The sequence below is a fragment of the Phocoena sinus genome, chromosome 7 (genome assembly GCF_008692025.1).
Source record: "Phocoena sinus isolate mPhoSin1 chromosome 7, mPhoSin1.pri, whole genome shotgun sequence".
NCBI lineage: Eukaryota > Metazoa > Chordata > Mammalia > Artiodactyla > Phocoenidae > Phocoena > Phocoena sinus.
Window position 1 is genome coordinate 73,348,612 of NC_045769.1, and position 20,149 is coordinate 73,368,760.

Sequence of the window (20,149 nt, forward strand, 5' to 3'; positions counted from 1 at the left end):
CAAGTCAGTTCCTTCCTGCCATTAGGATCATCACTTACATTTAAGGAAGGACTGCTTCAAGTTGGGGGGAGGGATAAATTAGGAGTTTTGGATTAACACATATATACTACCATATATAAAATAATCAACAAGGTCCTACTGTATAGCACGGGGAACAACACAATATTTTGTAATAACCTAAAAGGGAGAAGAATCTAAAAAATTATTTATATATATAAAACTGAATATAAATATTATTTATATATATAACTAAAAATTATTTATATATATATATAAAATTGAATCACTTATGCTGTACACCTGAAACTAACACAACATTGTAAATCAACTATACTTCAGTTAAAAAAAAAAAGGAAGGAAGGACAGCTTGTACCCAAGTGACCAACACCTGCCTCGTCATTCACCCAATCAGGGGGACCATCTTTCAACCCCATCTGGGTCAGCACCAACCCAGCCTCCTGCAACAAACCAGCATGTGAGGATGGAGGGGCAGAAAAAACAGGGAGGAGAAATCAGGAGAGCTGTCCCTGTCCCAAGAGTGACATGCGACGCTCAACCTCGGGCAAACTCATCCCTGCCAAGCTTGCTCTACCACCCTATGTAAGTTTGCTCTTAAAAACAGCACAGACTCAAACAGGATTTGAAAGCATTTTAAAAGTGTAAGTGCTCAACCAAAGTAAGGGTTTTTGAGAAAATTATTTTCCTTTGAGTAAAACCGCCAACAGTAGAGCAGGAATAAGACAGCGCTGCTGACACAGTTGGGGATTTTATCAAGGCCTATGAAATCAGTTCTTAGGCAAGAGGGGTTACAGAAGAACCCTAGCAGCTTTTTCAAAGCACACGTAACATCACTGAGGGGCACATCGGACTCTGGTCACCAAAGGACAGGCAGGAATTGTTTGTAAATTCCCAGGGTGACTTTGACAGCCAGTTACCCTCTCTCTCCCCCTCTCCCACCAATCCCATTCCCTCTTCAGATTCATGAGCCTAAGAGAAAAAGATGAATTAAATAGTCTTGAGTTCCCAATCAGCCCCTTAACTAACTTGCTGTGTGATTTTCAGAAAATTACTCAACCTCTCCGTGATTCAAGTGCCTCCTAAGAAAATGACAGTACACCACCCCATGTTTCTACTGGACAGTTTCTCTTTCCTAAGAATGTTGGCAGGTGTTGTTTCAGTGCTGTCTTCCTGAATACTTTATAAGAAAAGTCTTATGGAGGGTATGTGCTTAGGGGCAGAGCTTTCCTGAAGGTATTTGTTATCAGTTCTCTATCTGCTTCTTCGGAAAGACATTTCCTTGGTGGGTGCAACGTTGCGGGTATTTTTACCACTTACCCCCCAATCAGTCTGTGGATCTACCCCGAACCCATATTTCTTAACCTTGCTGCACAATGAAATCACCTGGGAGCTTCCAAGTTTCTCCAGCCCCACCCTTGGAGATTCTGACTTGGCTAGGGCCCGGGGCTCCCGAGTGGTTCCAGCTGGCAGCCATGGCTGTAAACATGTCAGGTGCAGAGCGCACCTGTGGAAGGAGCACGGGCTTGCTCGGCGGCAGGCACCCTTCCCGCTGTGGGATTTGCGTCACCCTGTCACTGCCCTCACCCTCAGTTTCCTCTCCTGAAAGGTGGAGATAAAAACAGTTTCACCTCCTCGGGTTGTTGTGAAGATTAAAAATGAACGTGCCATACACACAAAGCACTTAGCACAGCCCTCAGCATCCTGTAAGTGCTAAATAAATATTACTTGCTATTGTTTTTTTTTTTTTTTTTTTTTTTTGCGGTACGCAGGCCTCTCACTGTTGTGGCCTCTCCCGTTGCGGAGCACAGGCTCCGGACGCGCAGGCTCAGCGGCCATGGCTCACTGGCCCAGCCGTTCCGCGGCATGTGGGATCTTCCCGGACCGGGGCACGAACCCGTGTCCCCTGCATCGGCAGGCGGACTCTCAACCACTGCGCCACCAGGGAAGCCCCTAGTTGCTATTGTTACAATCACCTTCGATTGAATCTTTAGAAGAGACAAGGGCCCTAGTCCCTGACCCCTGGAAGGCACAGGAGGGCGCTCTGCCCCAGGAACCTGGCGACCCGGAGGGTCTGGCCCGCCTGGGCTTGCTCACCAGCACAGAGCAGCAGGGAGACCTCATGCTTATTTGAGGGCAGATGTGGACCCATTAATGCCTCATGATGGGCAGCTCCCCTTCACCACCACCCACCTGCACACTCACAAGTTCTCAGGTGCTTCCAGTAGAATCTCAGTTCTCACTTGACCATATAATAAATGCCAAGTATTCTCCCAAGAGCTTTAACATCTCAGTGAGGTTTCCCATCACTCTGTGATGCAGGTTCTTTTGTTACTTTCATTTTACACGTGAGAAAACTGAGGCTCAGAACAGGTAAGCCACAAATTAGCCCTGGGCACAATGCTAATTAGTATCACAGAGCAGTCCAGCAGCCGAAGCAGCAGCTCTGGCTAAGATTACTCTGCCTTCGAGGAAGGGGTTTTAAATGGTTCTTCCTGTACATTTTCTCCCAATCACATGGAAATCGTCTGGTCATCACCACCACGAAGCTCTCCCTGGATAACACCTGGAAATGGCAATATTACCTATATACTTCTGGATCTGATGAATACAAGAAAATAAAAAAGGGGCCGGGGGGTAGGCAAAAATGACGTGATCCTGAGGAACAGAAGAGGCACTGTCCAGCAAGGTCGTAAAGTGGGAAGCTCAGTTTTCTCATTAAGTATGTTGGAGGTTCTCATCAATACAACCGGTGTAAATGTGCACTGCCTAGTAGTTATGCAGAATATGACTGGATCCTCTGAGCCAGGGAAGTTGGGCCAAAGTCCATGCCTAGCTCCTGTCTCCTCTCCCGCGGCCCCAGCCCCAGCTCCAGCTGAGAGAAGAATCACAACCTTAATTCTCTTCGGGAGCCTGTGGCTGGCAGCCGGTCCCATGCGACTACGTGAGCAAAACAACCAGCTGGACGGGAGCCTGAAGGCACTGGCGGCAAGCTCCCCAGTGGGCCAGCCAGGGCCCGGGCTGGCATAAGCCTGGCCGGGCAATGGGAGATCACATTGTTAGAAATCACAGGCATGCCACCAAAATTAAAATTCATCTACCAAGTAATCATTCGGGAGCAAGTCGCTATAATTGACCAAAGTAGCAAACTGCAATTATTGCTCAAAATGACATCCCTTCCTGTAATGACATTTAATACTCTCTAAAAAAAAACTCCTTAATTGCATGCATAATTTTAAATTACCGTAATTTGTTCATGAGTCTGTGAACCACCCCCCCCACCGCTTTTCTTTTTCTTGAAAGATAAAAGAAACAGGATAATGAATGCCTTAAAATTCGGTAACCAAGTTATACAATTTGGGGGATAGCGTAGAGGTAGGTGACACTGGAGTTCTATAAAACAAAGTAAAGATGAATAACTCTTAAAATTGCAAATATGTTAAAGAGGAAAGTTTATAATCCCAGGAGGGTCAAGCTCATTACATTATTACACTGTACCTTTTAATTTACTGCCTTAAAAACTCGTATTCAACAGAGTATGATGTTTCCCATTTACTTTTCATCCACATTAAAATAACTTTTGGGCCCATAATTCATTCAAATGGTGACAACAGATTCTGCCATTTTAATTTTTCTTTCTTTCTTCCTTGCCATCATTACAGAATTTTATTAATTATGGAGAAGCCAAAAGATATAATTTTAACTGAAGTGAAAGATGAAACAGTGTTATTACAGTAAACTCAATGCCAATTTCTATAAAAAGTAAAACAGGGCTTCCCTGGTGGTGCAGTGGTTGAGAGTCCGCCTGCCGATGCAGGGGACACGGGTTCGTGCCCCGGTCCGGGAGGATCCCACATGCCGCGGAGCGGCTGGGCCCGTGAGCCATGGCCGCTGAGCCTGCGCGTCCGGAGCCTGTGCTCCGCAACGGGAGAGGCCACAACAGTGAGAGGCCCGCGTACCACACACACACACACAAAAAAAAAAAAAAAAAAAAAAGTAAAGCAAAAAAACAAAAATTCTAAACACAATTCCTTCATCACGTGAAGTCTACGCTCGGCGTGTTCTCCACCTTTTGCAGAGTTACGCTATCTAAAAAGGAAGCGCTCACTTTGACCCCGAGCAACAGCTTAGAGCTCGTGCTCCCTAACTATAAAAGCGGCTTCCCTGTCCTCACCCCATGAAACTTGCACGTAGCTTCAGTCGGGACACAAGCCCTCAAGCCTAGCGGTCTGCAGAGTGAGTAGAAATGTCCAAAGGAGCAGGGCTGAGCACAAGGTTCTCAGGAGCGGCTCCCTGGGGCTGCTCTACTCCCAGGCACCCCACCCAGGGGTGAGCCAGGCTGAAATCCAATGTGGCCTCTGCCCATCAAGCCTGGAACCCCAACAGTGCTGAGCCCACCTGCACTTTTCTATTTGCAAAAGACCTTGTCCGAACCCACCAGGGGGTGGTGGCCTTTCTCTAACCAACACCCAAGCTCTTCACTGGGCAGCAGGGCTGTGGGTGAGCTGCCCCAGGGTCAGAGCACCGCTAGGTCCTTCCTGACACCCAGGCTCCTCCCTTCTATACACCAGCAGGCGGAGATGTAATGTCCACCACAGGGACTACAGTTAATAACACTATTATATATTTCAAAGTTGCTAAGAGAGCAGATCTTAAGTTTTCATCGCAAGAAAAAATTTATAACCATATGTGGTGATAGCTGTTAACTAGACCTTTTGTGGTAGTCATTTCACAATCCAAAGAAATAACACATCGCTAGGTTGTACATCTGAGATGTAATGTTATCTGTCAATTATATTTCAGTTGAAAAAAAAAAAAGCGAAAGAAAATAAATACAGCCTGCCCTCTGTATCAATAGGTTCTGCATCTGTGGACTCAACCAACAGCAGACTGAAAATATTCAAAAACAAAAATTTCCACAAAGCTCCAAAAAGCGAAACTTGAATTTTCTGTGTGCCAGCAACTATTTACATAGCCTTTACATTGTGTTAGGTATTATAAGTACTCTAGAGATGATTTAAAGTATACTGGAGGGGGGGAAAAAATGGGACTTTCCCAGCAGTCCAGTGGTTAACACTCTGCGCTTCCACCGCAGGGGGCACGGGTTCGATCTCTGGTCTAGTAACTAAGATCCCACATGTCGCAAGGCGTGGCCAAAAAGAATAAAGTATACGGGAGGATGTGCGCAGGTTATATTCAAATACTGCACCATTTTATATATGGGACTTGAGCATCCTTGGATTTTGGTATCTGTGGGAGGTCCTGGAACTGATCCGAGGGACCACTATACACCAGGAAGGCAAGGAAGGGAGAAGAGGGAGGAGAGTTCACATCACCAGACACAGGAAATGCTCTGTAAGGCCCTGATCCCCAGACACACACCCACGGTGTAGGTGCTGAGGGTGGGACGTACTGACAGCAGGGGAGGAGAGGCACAGAAGTCCCCCGGGAGTGGCCCCCAAGTGTCCTCCACGGCACCATCTCTGGGGCACGTGGCCCCCTTCCCAGGTGGATTTGATGAACCAAAGTGAGGAGAAGTAGAAGACAGATTCCTGGAAACTTCCAGGGCTTCCCTTGACCACACTGCGACCATGTCACGGCACCTTTGTGCTACTAAGGAGAGAACAGGTATGACTGTTCTCATGGAGGTGACTGAAGGGGAGAACATGACTCCTTGGGAAACGATGTCAGAGCTTTTGAAGGCAGCCGGACACGTCAGGGCCTGGGGCTGAAAGGCCTGGAGTCTAGCAGGTGTGTCAAACAGGTGAGAAATCTAAAATGTGAAGACACTTACGATCTCATCTTACTTTGCTCTGGGAAAGATGGTGGTAAAGTGATATGAGACAGTAATTTCCGCGTTCTGTGGGGGTTAACTCCTCTTTGTTGCCTTAACAGATACTCGGCCTCTGTGTGCTGCAGACTCTTAGACTGCACTAAACGAGGGGGGAAAATCTATCCTAAAAAGCTCAGCAGAACGTTGTGCCATGATAGCCACTGACCAAGAGTGAGGAAGCTCTTGGTTCAGCAGCGGGCAGACCCTGCTACGCTTTCCGTGGTCATCAATACACATGTGCACAAAACCTTTAGTAAGAGTTTCCCTCTGTGTGCCCACCACTTTGTGTTACTCATCAGTGCTTAATTTCCTACGAACCATAAAGAGATAGCCCAGATTTGAAGCCAGGACGTCCTAAAAGTCCATTTTCCCTGGATATCTGACCAGGGTTTCCTCTGACCTTTGGTTTCCTTTGTGAATTGCTTCCCTTATCTCATCCACTCTGAAACAGTCACCTCGTGCTCACACAGCAGCCCCTGACCACCCACCTCTTCCTGCCCCAGTGAAAGCTAAACTTGTAGAGGAGGACCGGCAATAGAGCGTTCGGGTCTGTGTGCCTTCCGTCGGGAAACAGCATCTTTAGTAGTAGCTTCCCAGCCTTCTCTGGCCACCAGCCAGTGTTGGGGAGAGCAGGACTGTTGGAGCAACAGTGGCCAGGGGGGCAGGGGGCTCTGGCCCTCCCAGCAGAGGGTCACTTACCTTCACATTGGGAGTGTAGAGATTCCTGAGGGAGGCCAGGGCAGCAGACAGCCCCTCGGTGCTGTACCCAATCCACAGGGCTTGCAGATGGCTTGAAGAGATTCCAGTCTTCTTACTGAGGCCCTGGAAGCAAGAGCGACAAATCAGCTTCAAGGTCTCCTTTCCCACCTGCAGTGTGAGTCTGAAAGCGGGTGTGCCCGGGAGGGCGCAGGTCCCCGCTGAACGCGGGGCAAAAGCTGTGCACACAGAAAAGGCCTGAACCTGTGAGCCTTCCCGCCCTAAAGCCAAGGGTTAAGGAACTAGCCTACATCGACTGTACGCCTGGGGAAACGGGGGCGGGGGGGGGGGGGCAGATGAGGAGAAAGTTTCTCTTTACAGAGGTTCTCCAATCAATTAAAGGAAGAATAAATGTTAGAATATCGCCATCTGGAAGCCCTAATGAAGGAAGAGACCAATCGTGGCCCATGGCATCACACCAAGCACACATGCTACGCATCCTGACACTAGAAACCTTATACAGACTTCCAGAGCATTTTAACGCTAACAGGCAGACCTCGAAGATACTGTGGGTCTGGTTCCAGACCACAGCAATAAACCGAGTCATGCAATTTCTTTGGTTTCCTGGTGCACATGCAAGTTATGTTCACACGATACCGTAGTCTATTCAGTGTGCAATAGCATCGTCCAAAACAATGTGCATACCTTAATTTAAAAATACTCTATTGCTAAAAAACGCTAACCGTCATCTGAGACTTCGGTAAGTCATCGTAGTAACATCAAAGATCACTGATCACATATCACCACCACAAGTGATAATGTAAAAGTGTGAAATATTGCAAGAATTTCCAAAATGTGACACAGAGACATGAAGTAAGCAAATGCTGTTGGAAAAATGGTTCCGAAAGTCTAGCTCAACGCAGGGTTGCCACAGACCTTCAATTTGTTAAAAAAAAAAAAAAAATTGCAAAGCACAATAAAGCAAAGTGCACTAAAACAAGGTTTACCTGTATAAAGTAATTGTGACACCGGTGGGGCAGAGGGGGTGGGGATCAAACCTGAACCTCATTAAGCCGCTCGATATAAACACCAAATGATAAAAAAAATCCAGAGGAAAGAGGAACACGTTAACGTAGGCCACAAGAAATAAGGACACAATCAGAAAATCCAGGGGGTATGAAACTACACAGTTCACGAAATCTGGTTCAACAACTAAATAACAAGGAAACAAAGGGAATGAATGAAGTGGAAGTTTTAAGTGAAAAGAAAAGATTTAGAGAGGGAAAAAGTAAAATCTAATCATGGCGGTAGATACACACTTGAGCGAGAACAATTACTTTTAGGGAGGAGGCTGTGCTGGGAGTGAGGCTCATGGAGGGCTACTCCCTGCAGCGGTGTGGGTCTCACCTTGAAAATGTGTGCCTTCAGGATGTGATGGCCGAGCTCCATGGTCTGCTGGCGGTTCAGCTTGCCCTCCTGTCTCGAGAACATGAATGCCAGGAGAGCATGCCCGTTCCTAGGACGAGAAACACACAGGTTGGTAACCAAAGACCCGAGTTCATCTCTCTGCAGGCCCTCGGGGCAAACATCGCCCCTCGACCCCTGAACTGTTCTCCTGGTGCTTCAGCATCACCAAACAAAACGGGTGGAAAGCTGCTTCTTCACAGAAGATGGTCAATGCTGTTTATTCCTCGAGTCATTTTAAGGGCTTTCTCAGGCTTCCTCTGTCTCTGCGGAGTGACTCAGAGAAGCCTCTGGACAGGGCAGGTCTTTGAAGATGGAACCACCTGCCCCCGTTCATCCTCCATCACTCTCTCATCAGTCTATTTGTTGATTTAGCTCTGTCACAAAAACGTAAACTCCATGTGACTAAGGGTCTCGTCTAAGTCACAGCTATAGCCACAAAACCTAGCAAATGCCCAAGACTCAGTAAGAACACAAATACGCATTTCCTGGATGGATGGACGGACGGACGAAGGACAGATGCGCAAGTGGACAAATGGAGCAGAACCGTCACTGGACCTGACGTTCAGGCCTCCCCTCAGTACAACCACCACTGGGGACAGACCTGGGCCAAAGGACAAGGCCTTACAATGGAAGGGAAAGAAAAACCAGGCCATATACAGCAACAGCTCATGATCAGAAACACCTAGAATTCTAGGCTTGAATGGAACACAGATCCTTCCTTGTAGGGGTAAAAAAGCTAAGCTGTATGAGTAGGTTTGCTGCGTCTGGGCACAGGGTAGACATTCAACTGACACCACCAATTAATCCCCCAACTAACCCTCTCATGAAGGAGCCATCCTACCCATTTTCCCCCTCTACATCTGTAGGACTCATTCTGTCTCCTGTGGACTCCATGCCTTTGTCTGAGCCAATCTGTTTGGAAAAGATGCTAAGGGCTGCTTATTCCAAGGTCACAGCAGTGACCTCTGTGCAGGGTGAATTATTTTCATTTCTATTAACCTGACAAACTTTGACGTGCTGTTTTGCTGAGGAAAAGCAGCTAGTTGTGGAGGAAAAGATAAACGGTGAAAAAGAAAAGCATTCTTCTAAATGTGTTTTCTAGTAGTCGCTGATCTAGAGGATTAAAAGCATTCATCATTTAAATCATATTCATCTATCCAGATGCTTGCCTGTTTCCCATATCACGTATAAATCATGTTACAGACGAGGAAATCAGGGCAGGTGGAAACCACGAGATTGCTTTTTATCCTGCAGGGGAAGGCATGACATTTAAGACCACACTGCCACTGAGTGTCCTGCCTCGCGTCCTGTCAGGGTCTAGAGCACATATCCTGTGCTCCCCCCTCACACACACCACCTCCCAGACCTCAGGCTTCGGTTTCCCCTCTCAGATGAGAGCCTCCCTTGCTCCCGTGGAAAACACTCCCTGCCACCTTCCAGCGCTCCATGCCCTACCTGGTCCCTATCCATGGGCTAGTCCCACATCACTCTAGTCAGGGCCACTCTCCCACCCACGGGCTCAGCTATCCTCAGTCTCCCAGTCTGCCGGCTCTGTGGCCATGCCATCTGCGTCCAACACAAGGACATGCCAAGGACTGTGGCTGGCCGGCCCTTGCGGGTGACGATCACGCAGCCCTCAGTGGCTGGGCCAAAGGTGTCCGGTGCTCTGAGCTAAGCACGTGGCTTCCCACCTCCCCAAGGAGACAATTCACCATGCAGTCACTGGGCACCTGCACTCCTCTACATCCCATCTACCTCGACGTCCTTCTTTCCCGGCCCTGGGATCATGTGCCCCCTTCTAAGTCTACCTGCACTTACGAGTCTATTCATTTTCTGAAGCTTATACATATCAAGCTTTTACTACGTGCCAGATGCAGAAAGTTAACTAAATTATTTCATTAACTTGTTCGACCCTGTGAATCACTATGTCTTATGATCCCCAATTTGTTTGCATGGGGAAACAGAGGCCTGGACAGGTAAATGATGCGCCCAAGATCAAACAGGTGGTAACGACTGTGCAGAATTTGACCACAGTCTATGCAACGTGAATGCCTTCTATGCTCTTCATCAGCGTAACCCGATTTCTCATTCATTCATTTGTGCGTTAACATCCCCCTATAACCAGCATCGTGGCTTAATGATGGGGATCCCACGGGGAACAACGCGAGGTCCTTGCCCTGAGGAGGTCTCAGCAACTGGACTGGAGACACGTAAACAAGACAAAATCCAGCTGGAACGGCACTGTGAACGGACTCAATGGGAGCACAGAGGAGGCTAGCTGACCCCGTTCCCTTGTGTTTCCAATTTCTCCCTCTTCACTGATTGTGCTTCCCCATGCTGTCTCAATGATGCTTCCAACAACGTCCCAATCCCCTGCATTGTTAAAAACATAAACCAATACCCTTCCCCACCCTCAAACTACCCGAAACCTCTCAACCCTTCCACTTTCCATGCCAGGACATTAGCTCTCTCCTCTTTCACGCCTCACAACCCAATGGAAGGAACCTCCTAAGGATGTAGGACCCTCCTCCCACAATGAAAAGCCAATGGCTTCCCCTTCATCCTCACCTTCCTTCACTTCTTGGCAGCACATACTCCCCCCACCTCCTTCCGTGCAAGCCTTGTCCTTGTCCCAGAAGTCCAGAGCTCCCTTTCCTCTCACTGCACTTCCTCACTACATCCCACCATTGCCTCTCCATCAATGATGCCAGATCTTCAACGCCAACCTCTCCTCCAACCGTTTAGACCCCACCTGCCTCAGAACCTCACCACCAACCCCATAAACTCAAACTGCTAAAATCCAAAGCCGCCCATGCCTTTCTTACCCACTCTAAGAGCAACGCCATTCCTAGTTTCTGAAGTTTAACGCCTCAGTGTGACCTACATACAACACCTCCTTCTGCTCGACTATGCCCACAGGCCAAGCCAGGCCCATCTACCTTATGTCAGCAAGGCTGGCCTCCAACTCACTATCCTCCTAGAAAATGATCTGATTTGGCTAAACATGTCACAGCACACATTTCACCTAGTTATTACGGTCTGGCTAAATAACCTGGAACTTACAGTTTATAGCCCCAAAGCAGGTTCAAAAGATAATAAACTCTTAGCCCAGTGTTGCCTAAGAAAACACCTTATCCACAACATGAAAAGAGCTGCTAGACCTAGTGTGTCAATGTTAAGTCAACAGTCATGGAAGGAAGGGAGTGTGCAGCTCACGAGTGCATATTCATTTCATCTCTGGCCCCAGCATCTGATGCAAGGTCCAGTCCAGCCCAAAGCAGACGCTTTAGCAGCTTGTCAGACCTCTTACACGAGGCTGGGAGCAATTCTGACTCACAGAGGGCAGAAGCCATTCAAGACAGAAATGATGGACTTCCCTGGTGACACAGTGGTTAAGAATCCACCTGCCAACGCAGGGAACATAGGTTCGAGCGCTGGTCTGGGAAGATCCCACACACCGTGGAGCAACTAAGTCCGTGCGCCACAACTACTGAGCCTGCGCTCTAGAGCCTGCAAGCCACAACTACTGAGCCCACGTGCCACAACTACTGAAGCCCACGCACCTAGAGCCCGTGCTCCCCAACAAGAGAAGCCACCGCAATGAGACACCCACACACGGCAACGAAGAGTAGCCCGCGCTCAGCAGTGAAGACCCAATGCAGCCAAAAAACATAAAAAAGAAAGACAGCAATGATGTCGGCCAAGGCCAGGGCCAGGCAGAGGTGACGGACATGAACGCACCCTTACTGAGAGCGTTTGCACCTTGAAGCGCCCAGTCTTTCACCCTGACTGGCACTATATGCCACAGGGCAGGCAGGCTTCCCACCCGTCTCCTCCCCTGGGCGGTGAGGAGACCTGCATCCTGGCCCGGCCCTGCTGCAAAGCCTCAGTGGAACCTCTGACTCCCCGGATGCAGGTGCCCCATCACCATCTTGTAAGTGGGGCATCTGAGCTCCGAACCTGAATCCTCCCGACCCCAAATCCCAGTCTGTTACATAGTGCAGAACACAAATGCAAAATGAGGAGGCCAGACGTGATGGCTGTGCTGCCCTCTGGGCCCACAGACACATCAGATCTCTGGGACAAGATGCCACAAGCGCAAGGGGTGGTGGAGAGTGGCAGCACCGAGGATGCGAGACAGTCCACAGACCCTCCGGTGAAGAAACTGAGCCGTGAACAGGCTCGAAGGAAGCCGGCTGTTCCCTGCAGCTAATGCCACACTCTCCCACGGGTGACCCATGTACAAGGGGGCAGGGATCTAGAAGAGAATCACCAGAGAAATATGGCCCGGGCACTGCCGAGCTTCTCTTTCGTCTGAATGTACTGAGGAGTCCTAAAATTCCGGCAATTAAAGGAAGGAAGCTTTTGTTGTAGCAGCAGAGAGAATTTTCCATCACCCTTCCTGAATTATTCATGCTGTACTGTCTTTCTGTTAAAGAACACAACTAGCGTTTGGAATCCCTTCCCCAGTCACACATCAGACTCCCTGCACAGAGCTGCCCGTCATACCTGGGTTCACACAGGAAGGCCGTGTTTTCACCATCTGCTCTCCACACGAGCCACTCCCTGAAGGACGGATGGCAGAACATGCGGGTTTTGTCTCGCCTCTTAATGAGGAAGCAGGAGAGGACATCCATCCTCTGCTGAAAGTCCTCCCAGCCCTGCTCCCCTTGGATGTGGCCGGCATTAATTGCCTGGAAGATCTGCTCATCTGTCATGGGGTGGAGGGATGCGAGGGCCACGTTTAAAATGGGCAGCGCTCTCTCAAAGGCGGACTGGGTCATGAACTTCATGTTGCACTGCAGCAGGTAGAGCTCAGACAGCGACACGGGTACCACCTTGTAGCTGGCGCTCTTGATGACCAGGTGTCCCCTCTGGAAGAGGTCCAAGGTGAGTTTGAGGTACAGGTAGGAGCCGAGGCTCCGCAGCACCAGGTGGCTGCTCACTTTCCCGATGAGGGCGGCGTCGGCCTTGCCATTCAGAGAGATGTTGCTGAGGATGTCCTGGCTGCTGTGGACCCTGTGCTGGACGTAGGCGTGCAGGTCGCTGTGGATGTCCTTGTTGTCTGGGAAGTCATCTAAGGACAGCTTGATGAATGGCAGCTTGCTGACGATTTCCTGCAAAAGAATGAGACGCCCAGTGCCACTCCACAGAGCTTTCTTTTTCACGTCAGCTGCATTTCAAACCAGATCCACTGGTTTCCTTTCAAGAAGGATTTTCACGGATTACAGGGACTCATTGTTTTGTATTAAAACATGTAATAGGATAAACTGAAGATAAAAGGCTTATGTGAAAGAAATTCCTGATGCGAGATCAAATCAGAAGAGGCTTTCCTGAGGTCCTCATCCGAGGACGCAGAGCCAAGAGAGATGGAAGAGCCTCAAGCAGATGGCGGCGGCCTGGCTGCACCAGCAAAGGGGCAGTGAGACCCCCAGGTGACTTGATACCCATAATCTACACTGTGCAACTGCTTATAATAACAAGGACAGACACAAACCAACGCCGTACGTCTAAGGCCATGGCCAGACGAGAGGCATCCTTCACTGTGCATTAGATACCGGGGCTGCATAACCCAACTGGAACATCTGAAACTGCCCCCAGGCTGGGCTCCAGTGACAGCCTGCCGCAACCAAGCTGCTGGACATTCGTAGAGCCCACTGTCATTTTGGTTTTTTGTAGTTGCTGTTTTTTGGTAAACTTAAATTGAAGTGTGATACACAGAGGTGCACAAATCCTAACTGACAGTGTCAGTCACTTCCACAAAGTCAAATATACCTGTGGGACCAGCAGGTAGACAAAGAACATTGCCAGCTCCCAGAAGCCCCGTGGCCCTTTGCCATCCCACAGATAAGCATTGTCCTGACACCTAACAGCAGAGATGAGTTTTTTTTTTTTTAATCCCTCTATCATTTGTGAAGTAGCTAAGTACATGTCCGCATTGAACGTAACAGTCGTAGGAGACAGGCTGAGGACAATTACCGCACCCCTCCCCCATTTTACACAGATGCTAACGGAGCCTCTGAAAACTTACACAGCTCGCATGTAAAACACAGGACTCCTGGCTTCTGTGCTGCTGACTGCCAGATCCTGCTCGCTGTGTGAAAAATGACTGAAAAGTGTATGGATCAAACGTCCAGAAAAACAAACACCAAGTTCGAATGAGGTCTAATTCTACTTTTAAGGAAGAAAAGAAAGAACCCAAATGCTATTTTAAAATAAATATCATCCTAAAAGGGAAAAGATCAGAATCTAATGTCTCGTGTTTTTACTAAAAATGGATAGGAGGGAAGGAGTCAATGGCTGTTAAGATAGAATTTTAGGGTTTAAATGAGGGGACAGATGAGGAAGAGAATTAAAAAAAAAAAACACTTCATCTCGCTGCAAGCATTACCTCATGTCTAAGTTTTATGAAAAACTAGGCTTTTATTCAGAATAGGCCTTAAAAATCTTTCTCCTTCATCCCTCCCTTTTCCCTTCATTAAAACAAACAAACAAACAAAAAAACCCAAAAAACAAAGTCCCACTACAAACCCATACAAATAACTACAAGCAGGAATAACTTTAAACTCTGGTAGACCTGTTAGCCAGGCGCCTCAAAGAGCCCCCCAAACTGAGTTATGGTGAACCAGGGCGAGACACTTCTATTTTAGAAGCACAAGTACAGCTTGATGATAATAAGAAACTCACTTGACATCTTGATAAATGTGCCTTGGGGGTAAAAAGGTCAGAGTTTTCCTGTTTAGAGCTCTGTACACTAATATTTCAAAGCTCTAATACGGTTTTCAATTCAGCAGCTAAACGGTTTACAATAGTTTAAGCTGTTAGTATTCATCTAAAATTGTAATTGTAAAAACTGTAAAATTGGGGTTTGGGGTCTTGGAAAGACATTTGAGAACTCTTTTTTACCTGAAAATTTGCTCTTACAGTCACAATCAACTTCAACCATGCAGGGAATTTAGAAATAATCTTGGTAATAAATGAAGAAAGTGTATCTCCATAATCAGGTTTATGAAACTCAGCTTCGTTTAAACCGTCTATCAAAATAATGTATTCTTCTTCAGGAATTTTCTGCTCTAAAGGAGAAAATAATTTTTTTAATTAGAAAATTATACATTTCTATAAGATAGCACCACCCAGGGTATTTTAATGCACAATTTAAAGTGTAAGGGAAAACGAAAAAGGTTTACACGTGGCAGAAGAAATGGTTTTCACAGAAGCATACTTTCTATTAGATTTGTAATGAAAACCAGAGCGCAGAGCCTAAAGAAAACCAATTCTCACCAAACAGTTTTCAGAAACGTACTGTATTACACACATCAGCAGAATCTCACCCATGTATATGACACACTTAGCTCTTCAAAAACTCCTGTCACTGGGGAGAGCTACAGCAAAGATAACCAACACGGACCGAGATGAAACCTGCCAAAGACTCTAGGTTTCCCCACCCTGCAACCGCCCCCGCCCCGCCCCCCCCGCCCAGAGCTCCCTGGATGGATCCTGGCGAGGAAATCTGACCCTCAAAGGGCAAAGCATCCCGTCCGAGGCACACAGCCAATGGAGGCGAGAACTCTACTGCAGGGACTCCTCCAAGCCCGAATCTAGTTTTCTATTCATTAGTGCCAACTTTCTGCCCAGGGATGAGGTGCAATGATGACAGATCTGTTTCAATTCCCTCTCTCTGGTACCAGCTGGCAGAAGTGCTACGTAGGCAGGTAAACTAGCTCAAAAGGTGAAGAGCAAAAGGGGGGAGGGAAGATGGAAAGTCAAAGGCCCATAATAGCACTAACGCCCCTACTGTGGAGAAGATTCAAGGGCAAAAAAACCAAACGGACACTTCTAGAAACAGCTTCAGGTTCACCTGAGCAGAGGCCCCTGGAAAAACATGCCGGCAAGTTCCCCAAACAATCAACGTACACCCCTGCGCCTTAGGAGTGCAAAATATGCAGCCAGCAGTTCCTAGACAGCAAGTCATCTGAGCAACCTATGGTTACAAATTAGCTACTTCGGAAATGTTCAACCGCGGAGTGAAGTCTCACGAGAGATGTAAAATTTAAAACAAGGCCATCTGGAGTGGAGCCAGGAGGAGCCCTGGGGAGACGGTTCTGAGGAAGGGGAGGAGAGATGTACTCACATCCTCCCTGGGCCCACTTCACTCGTACCCCAGAGTCAAGTGGACCCCCACCCCGCTTCTGAGGACTGTCCCGGGGAGAGGGAGGACACGGGTGGCTGCCGGGAGGTACCGTCTCTCAGGCTTGTGAGCGGCTCCAGCACACCCCTCTTGAAAGCGGCCACCGGGTCCTGCACACAGGACCTGAGGCTCAGCATGCCCTGGAGCTGGGGCTCCCTTATCAGCAGGTCTCGGTAGGCGGCCAGCTGATGGGACCGGCAGAGCAGAGCAGCGATGCTGTGCACAAACTCGGGCACCAGGCACGTGTAGGTGTTGTCGGCCTGGCAGTAGTGGTAGGCCACGACCTGCAGAAGAAGCAGAGCGGTCAGCATCGCCTCGTCCTCCTCACCCGGCACCTTGCAGGCTCTCCATCAGGGATGCAATTTTCCCGTTCTCCGGGATAACAAGAAACGTTGCTTCTATTCCCCGAGACTGAGTCATTATTTGGCTTAATTGATGCAGTTATCCCTTTACTTTGGGAAGGAATTCTGAAGTTTGGCAAATTTCAGGCCGACTTTTACTTGCAGCCACAAGTCCGTCTTGCCTGGCAGTAAGATCAGCACAAGTTACTCTGTATTGAATATAAACTCATGAAAGTCATTCACAAAACTTAAAGCCTACCCTGGCTTGAAACAATTCCGAGCAATCCCGACATTCTCGACATCCACAAGTACCATACTCACTACATTTCTGTTTTCAAAAACAGCAGCATCTCCTTGGGGAACTCATGTGCGGCCCCCCAAAAGCAGATAAAATTGGTGGCAATGAAAGCCAGGCTCTCAAGTCACAGCTACTTCCTCTCCCTGGCAGGAGGGCCGCCGCCAGCGACACCATGGAGAACTTCAACAGCAACACTGTCTGAAGGATCAACATCAGACACTACCAAATTCCTGCCTATCCTGTGAAGGGACACATGGGAGGAGGGAGGAGGGAGGAGGGAGGAGGGAGGAGGGAGGAGGGAGGAGGGAGGAGGGAGGAGGGAGGAGGGAGGAGGGAGGAGGGAGGAGGGAGGAGGGAGGGAGGAGGGAGGGTCCCGCCCAAGCACTGAGAGGATCCTTTTTGTTGGGATGGATTTGAAGTGGCAACAGGCTATTCATGAGAGAGACCCCCAGGGAAGTGCCAAATGCGGCACTGTCTTGAGAGGAGAGGCACACTGCCGATCAATGAAGAATCTGAGACTTTCCCAAATGAGGATGAATGGAGGCATATACGTACAAGGTAAGGGGGGTGAAAAGGGTCAAAACACACTCATGTAAAGTGCTTTATGTTTTTCAGAAGGGTTTGCGACACTGCTGTCCCACTCAGCCCTACAACCCCTACATAAGTAGGACAAGAACCACTAGCTACGGTTCAGAGGTGAGGGCAGCAGACAGACAGGTTGAATGACTCGCCAGGGTGAGAGACAGTTAACGGGAATATCTGGGATTCGTTTCCTGGTCTGTAGACTCTTAAAAAGCAAGTGGCAAGAGTAGATGTGGCCAATTTGGAACTGCCCTGTGACTTCTCGTTTTGATTAAATTTACCATCGACACTCAGAGGAAAGCTGACAGCTCTTCGCCTCTCCCCTGGAAAGAGATTAGCTGCAACGCAAGAGGACCTGTGAGCTTGTACGAACCACCAATGAGCTAGTACCACAGTCCACCTAGCATAGTGTTTGGCAATCCAACAGTGGGTGATGAAACCAATTTGGAGCCATAAGAGTTTTTCTTTTTTTAATTTAATACAGTGAATTTTATAGGATGTAAGAATAAGTGTAGTCTTACAATGCTTTTTCTTCAGTTGGGTGTGTGATGCTGTGTGTGAGTATCAGGTGTTTAGTGTAACATGTATCTCACATCATAGGTCACCAAGTGGTTTGAAAAATCACTGTCACGGGGTGGCTCTGAAGTCTGCACTACATCCCTCATCTCAGATCACCCACTCATGACCAGAGGACTGCCCCGAATCAGTGGTCAGGGCATCAGGGCTGCCCATGCCGGGTGAGGAACGGCCCTCATCCGGGAAGCACAAACGAGGAGAAGGGATCTGGGGCAGAGGAGCTTTCCTTTCAGTTCCCCTGCACCAACCTCACCCCAGGGGCTTTCCTCGCTAGATGCTTCTCACCGCTGTCCACCCCTGGTGGTTCTCCAGCTCCACCAACTCACGCCACTGCTGCCCCAGGAGACCCAAGTGGCTCACCAGGAATGAGAGGTGTAACCGCTTCAATGCAGGAGGGCAGCTTATGAACCTCTGCCAGATGTCAAGCAGACAGAAAATTTCAGAAGGATCATGACTGACCATGAATCTAGGAAGGGAAAGTTGGCCAAGTCTCTTACAACATCACAAAACACCTCTGACAGAAAGACACTTGGATCCAAGGGCTCTAGGCAACAGAGTGCAGGGGGGGCAGAGCCCTGGGTCACTGGGTTAAAGGCTCCCAATCTCCTGCTCTCATACGAAATGAAGGAAGACACATGCTTATAAGGATGGATTTGTGGCAAGTGCAATGATACCTCTGGCTGCTTTGAGGAACTCTTTCAATCCACTGTTTAGGAGGAATAAAAGTCTACTGCCAGTGTCCTAAGATACTAATTTTCATTAATGTCTTTTAACTGGCGTACTCTACCACAATTTTATCAAAAGCTACACTTTCGCATTAAGCAACTCTTGTCTCTGTTTTAAGATCCCTTTTTAAAATTCATTTCTCAAAAGGCAAACTAGCAAACCTCTCTCTTTGGAAGGCTCCCATAGATCAGGAGCAGATTACCTTAGAAGCGAGGTATTTCACTGCATCCTCTCTTGGTCTCTGGTTCTCTGGAGTATCAAACCCAGACCCAGGGGGGGATTTAGCTGCATTGATACCACTTGTAGAAGAACTTGGTGAAAGCAATGGAGTGAAAGGAAGATCCTGGGAGGAATCTGAAGCTGCGGCAGAGAGACTAGTTTCATTATTTACAACAAGGATAGGGTGGAATATTGAACATACTTCTTGGTCGGACCCAGAAAGTATTTTAACGGGTAATGAGTGAACATGGTCACAAATGCAAAAGCCCAAATGGGGATACAAGGCTCCCTCTCAGCCCTGTCTTCCACCATCCAGGTGCCCTCCCAGGAGAACTGCTGTTTCTGGTTTCCTTTATTACATTCCTTTCGGTTTAAAAAAACAAAAAAACCGTTCCTGGCTCACTTGTCCCTGTTTACCATGTCAGAGACACTTTCTTTTTTTACATATAAAGTAAGCTAAGAATAGTCAACTATTTGGCTACTCCTTCTGATTTTAGGTCAGTTTTTATACTTTTGGTAAATCTGGCATAGAAGACAAAGGCTGTGGAAAACGGTGTGAACGAATACTGCGCAGACTCCTGGCTTGCTGTGCCAGAAGTCTAACCCACTCAGTTTTAGGACCCTGAATTCCCCAGAGCATCTGATCAGGCCTCACTGCCCACATCAAGATGGGGACAGGCCTGACAGTTGGGAGAACACCAGGGAGGGCTGGCCTCAAGCCAGGTTATAGCTGCAGAGGACCATGAGAGAGAAATATCGATAGTTCTCCAGCATACAGTCGCAAACCTGATACAGCAGCTGGGACAACTTGAGGAAAATGGGGAATTTATGTCTATCCAAACAGCAATTTCCTCCAACTGTCTTACAGTAATATAATAAACTAGACAAGCAGTTAAACAGGGACATACTTTTCGGTGATGAACTGGGGCTGTTGGAAGCAATCTGCCTCATGCGGCTTCCGTGGCAGCTCAGTGCCACCAACTTAGAAATGATCGCCGTCTTCCCAAAGCCCACGTTTCCAACAACCACTGCTCCTCTGTTTTCTGTCAGTTCTGTGTTCCTCAAGTTTTCTTCTATCTGGTGAAAGAGCCAATCCCTTCCCACAAACACAGAGTCTGTAGTTATGCTCGGTACTTCGAACAACAGGGGTTTCAACAAAATGTCTTGCGGCTTGTAGGGAGCAAATCGTGCTTAGAAAAAAAAAAAAA

At 48.1% G+C, this 20,149-nt stretch overlaps 1 protein-coding gene across 7 annotated transcripts in view; it reads right to left on the reverse strand.

Moving 5' to 3' along the window:
• TANC1 (tetratricopeptide repeat, ankyrin repeat and coiled-coil containing 1) overlaps positions 1–20,149 on the reverse strand; it is a 235,264-nt gene that overhangs the window by 38,715 nt on the left and 176,400 nt on the right. For all 7 annotated transcript variants that reach the window (XM_032636672.1, XM_032636666.1, XM_032636671.1 and 4 more), the window contains 7 exons: positions 19,850–20,131; positions 18,925–19,082; positions 16,252–16,483; positions 14,918–15,084; positions 12,521–13,128; positions 7,952–8,060; positions 6,548–6,670 (listed from right to left, as the gene is read on the reverse strand). In XM_032636672.1, coding sequence (XP_032492563.1) covers positions 6,548–6,670; positions 7,952–8,060; positions 12,521–13,128; positions 14,918–15,084; positions 16,252–16,483; positions 18,925–19,082; positions 19,850–20,131 — 1,679 coding nt within the window. The remainder of the gene's footprint in view (positions 1–6,547; positions 6,671–7,951; positions 8,061–12,520; positions 13,129–14,917; positions 15,085–16,251; positions 16,484–18,924; positions 19,083–19,849; positions 20,132–20,149) is intronic.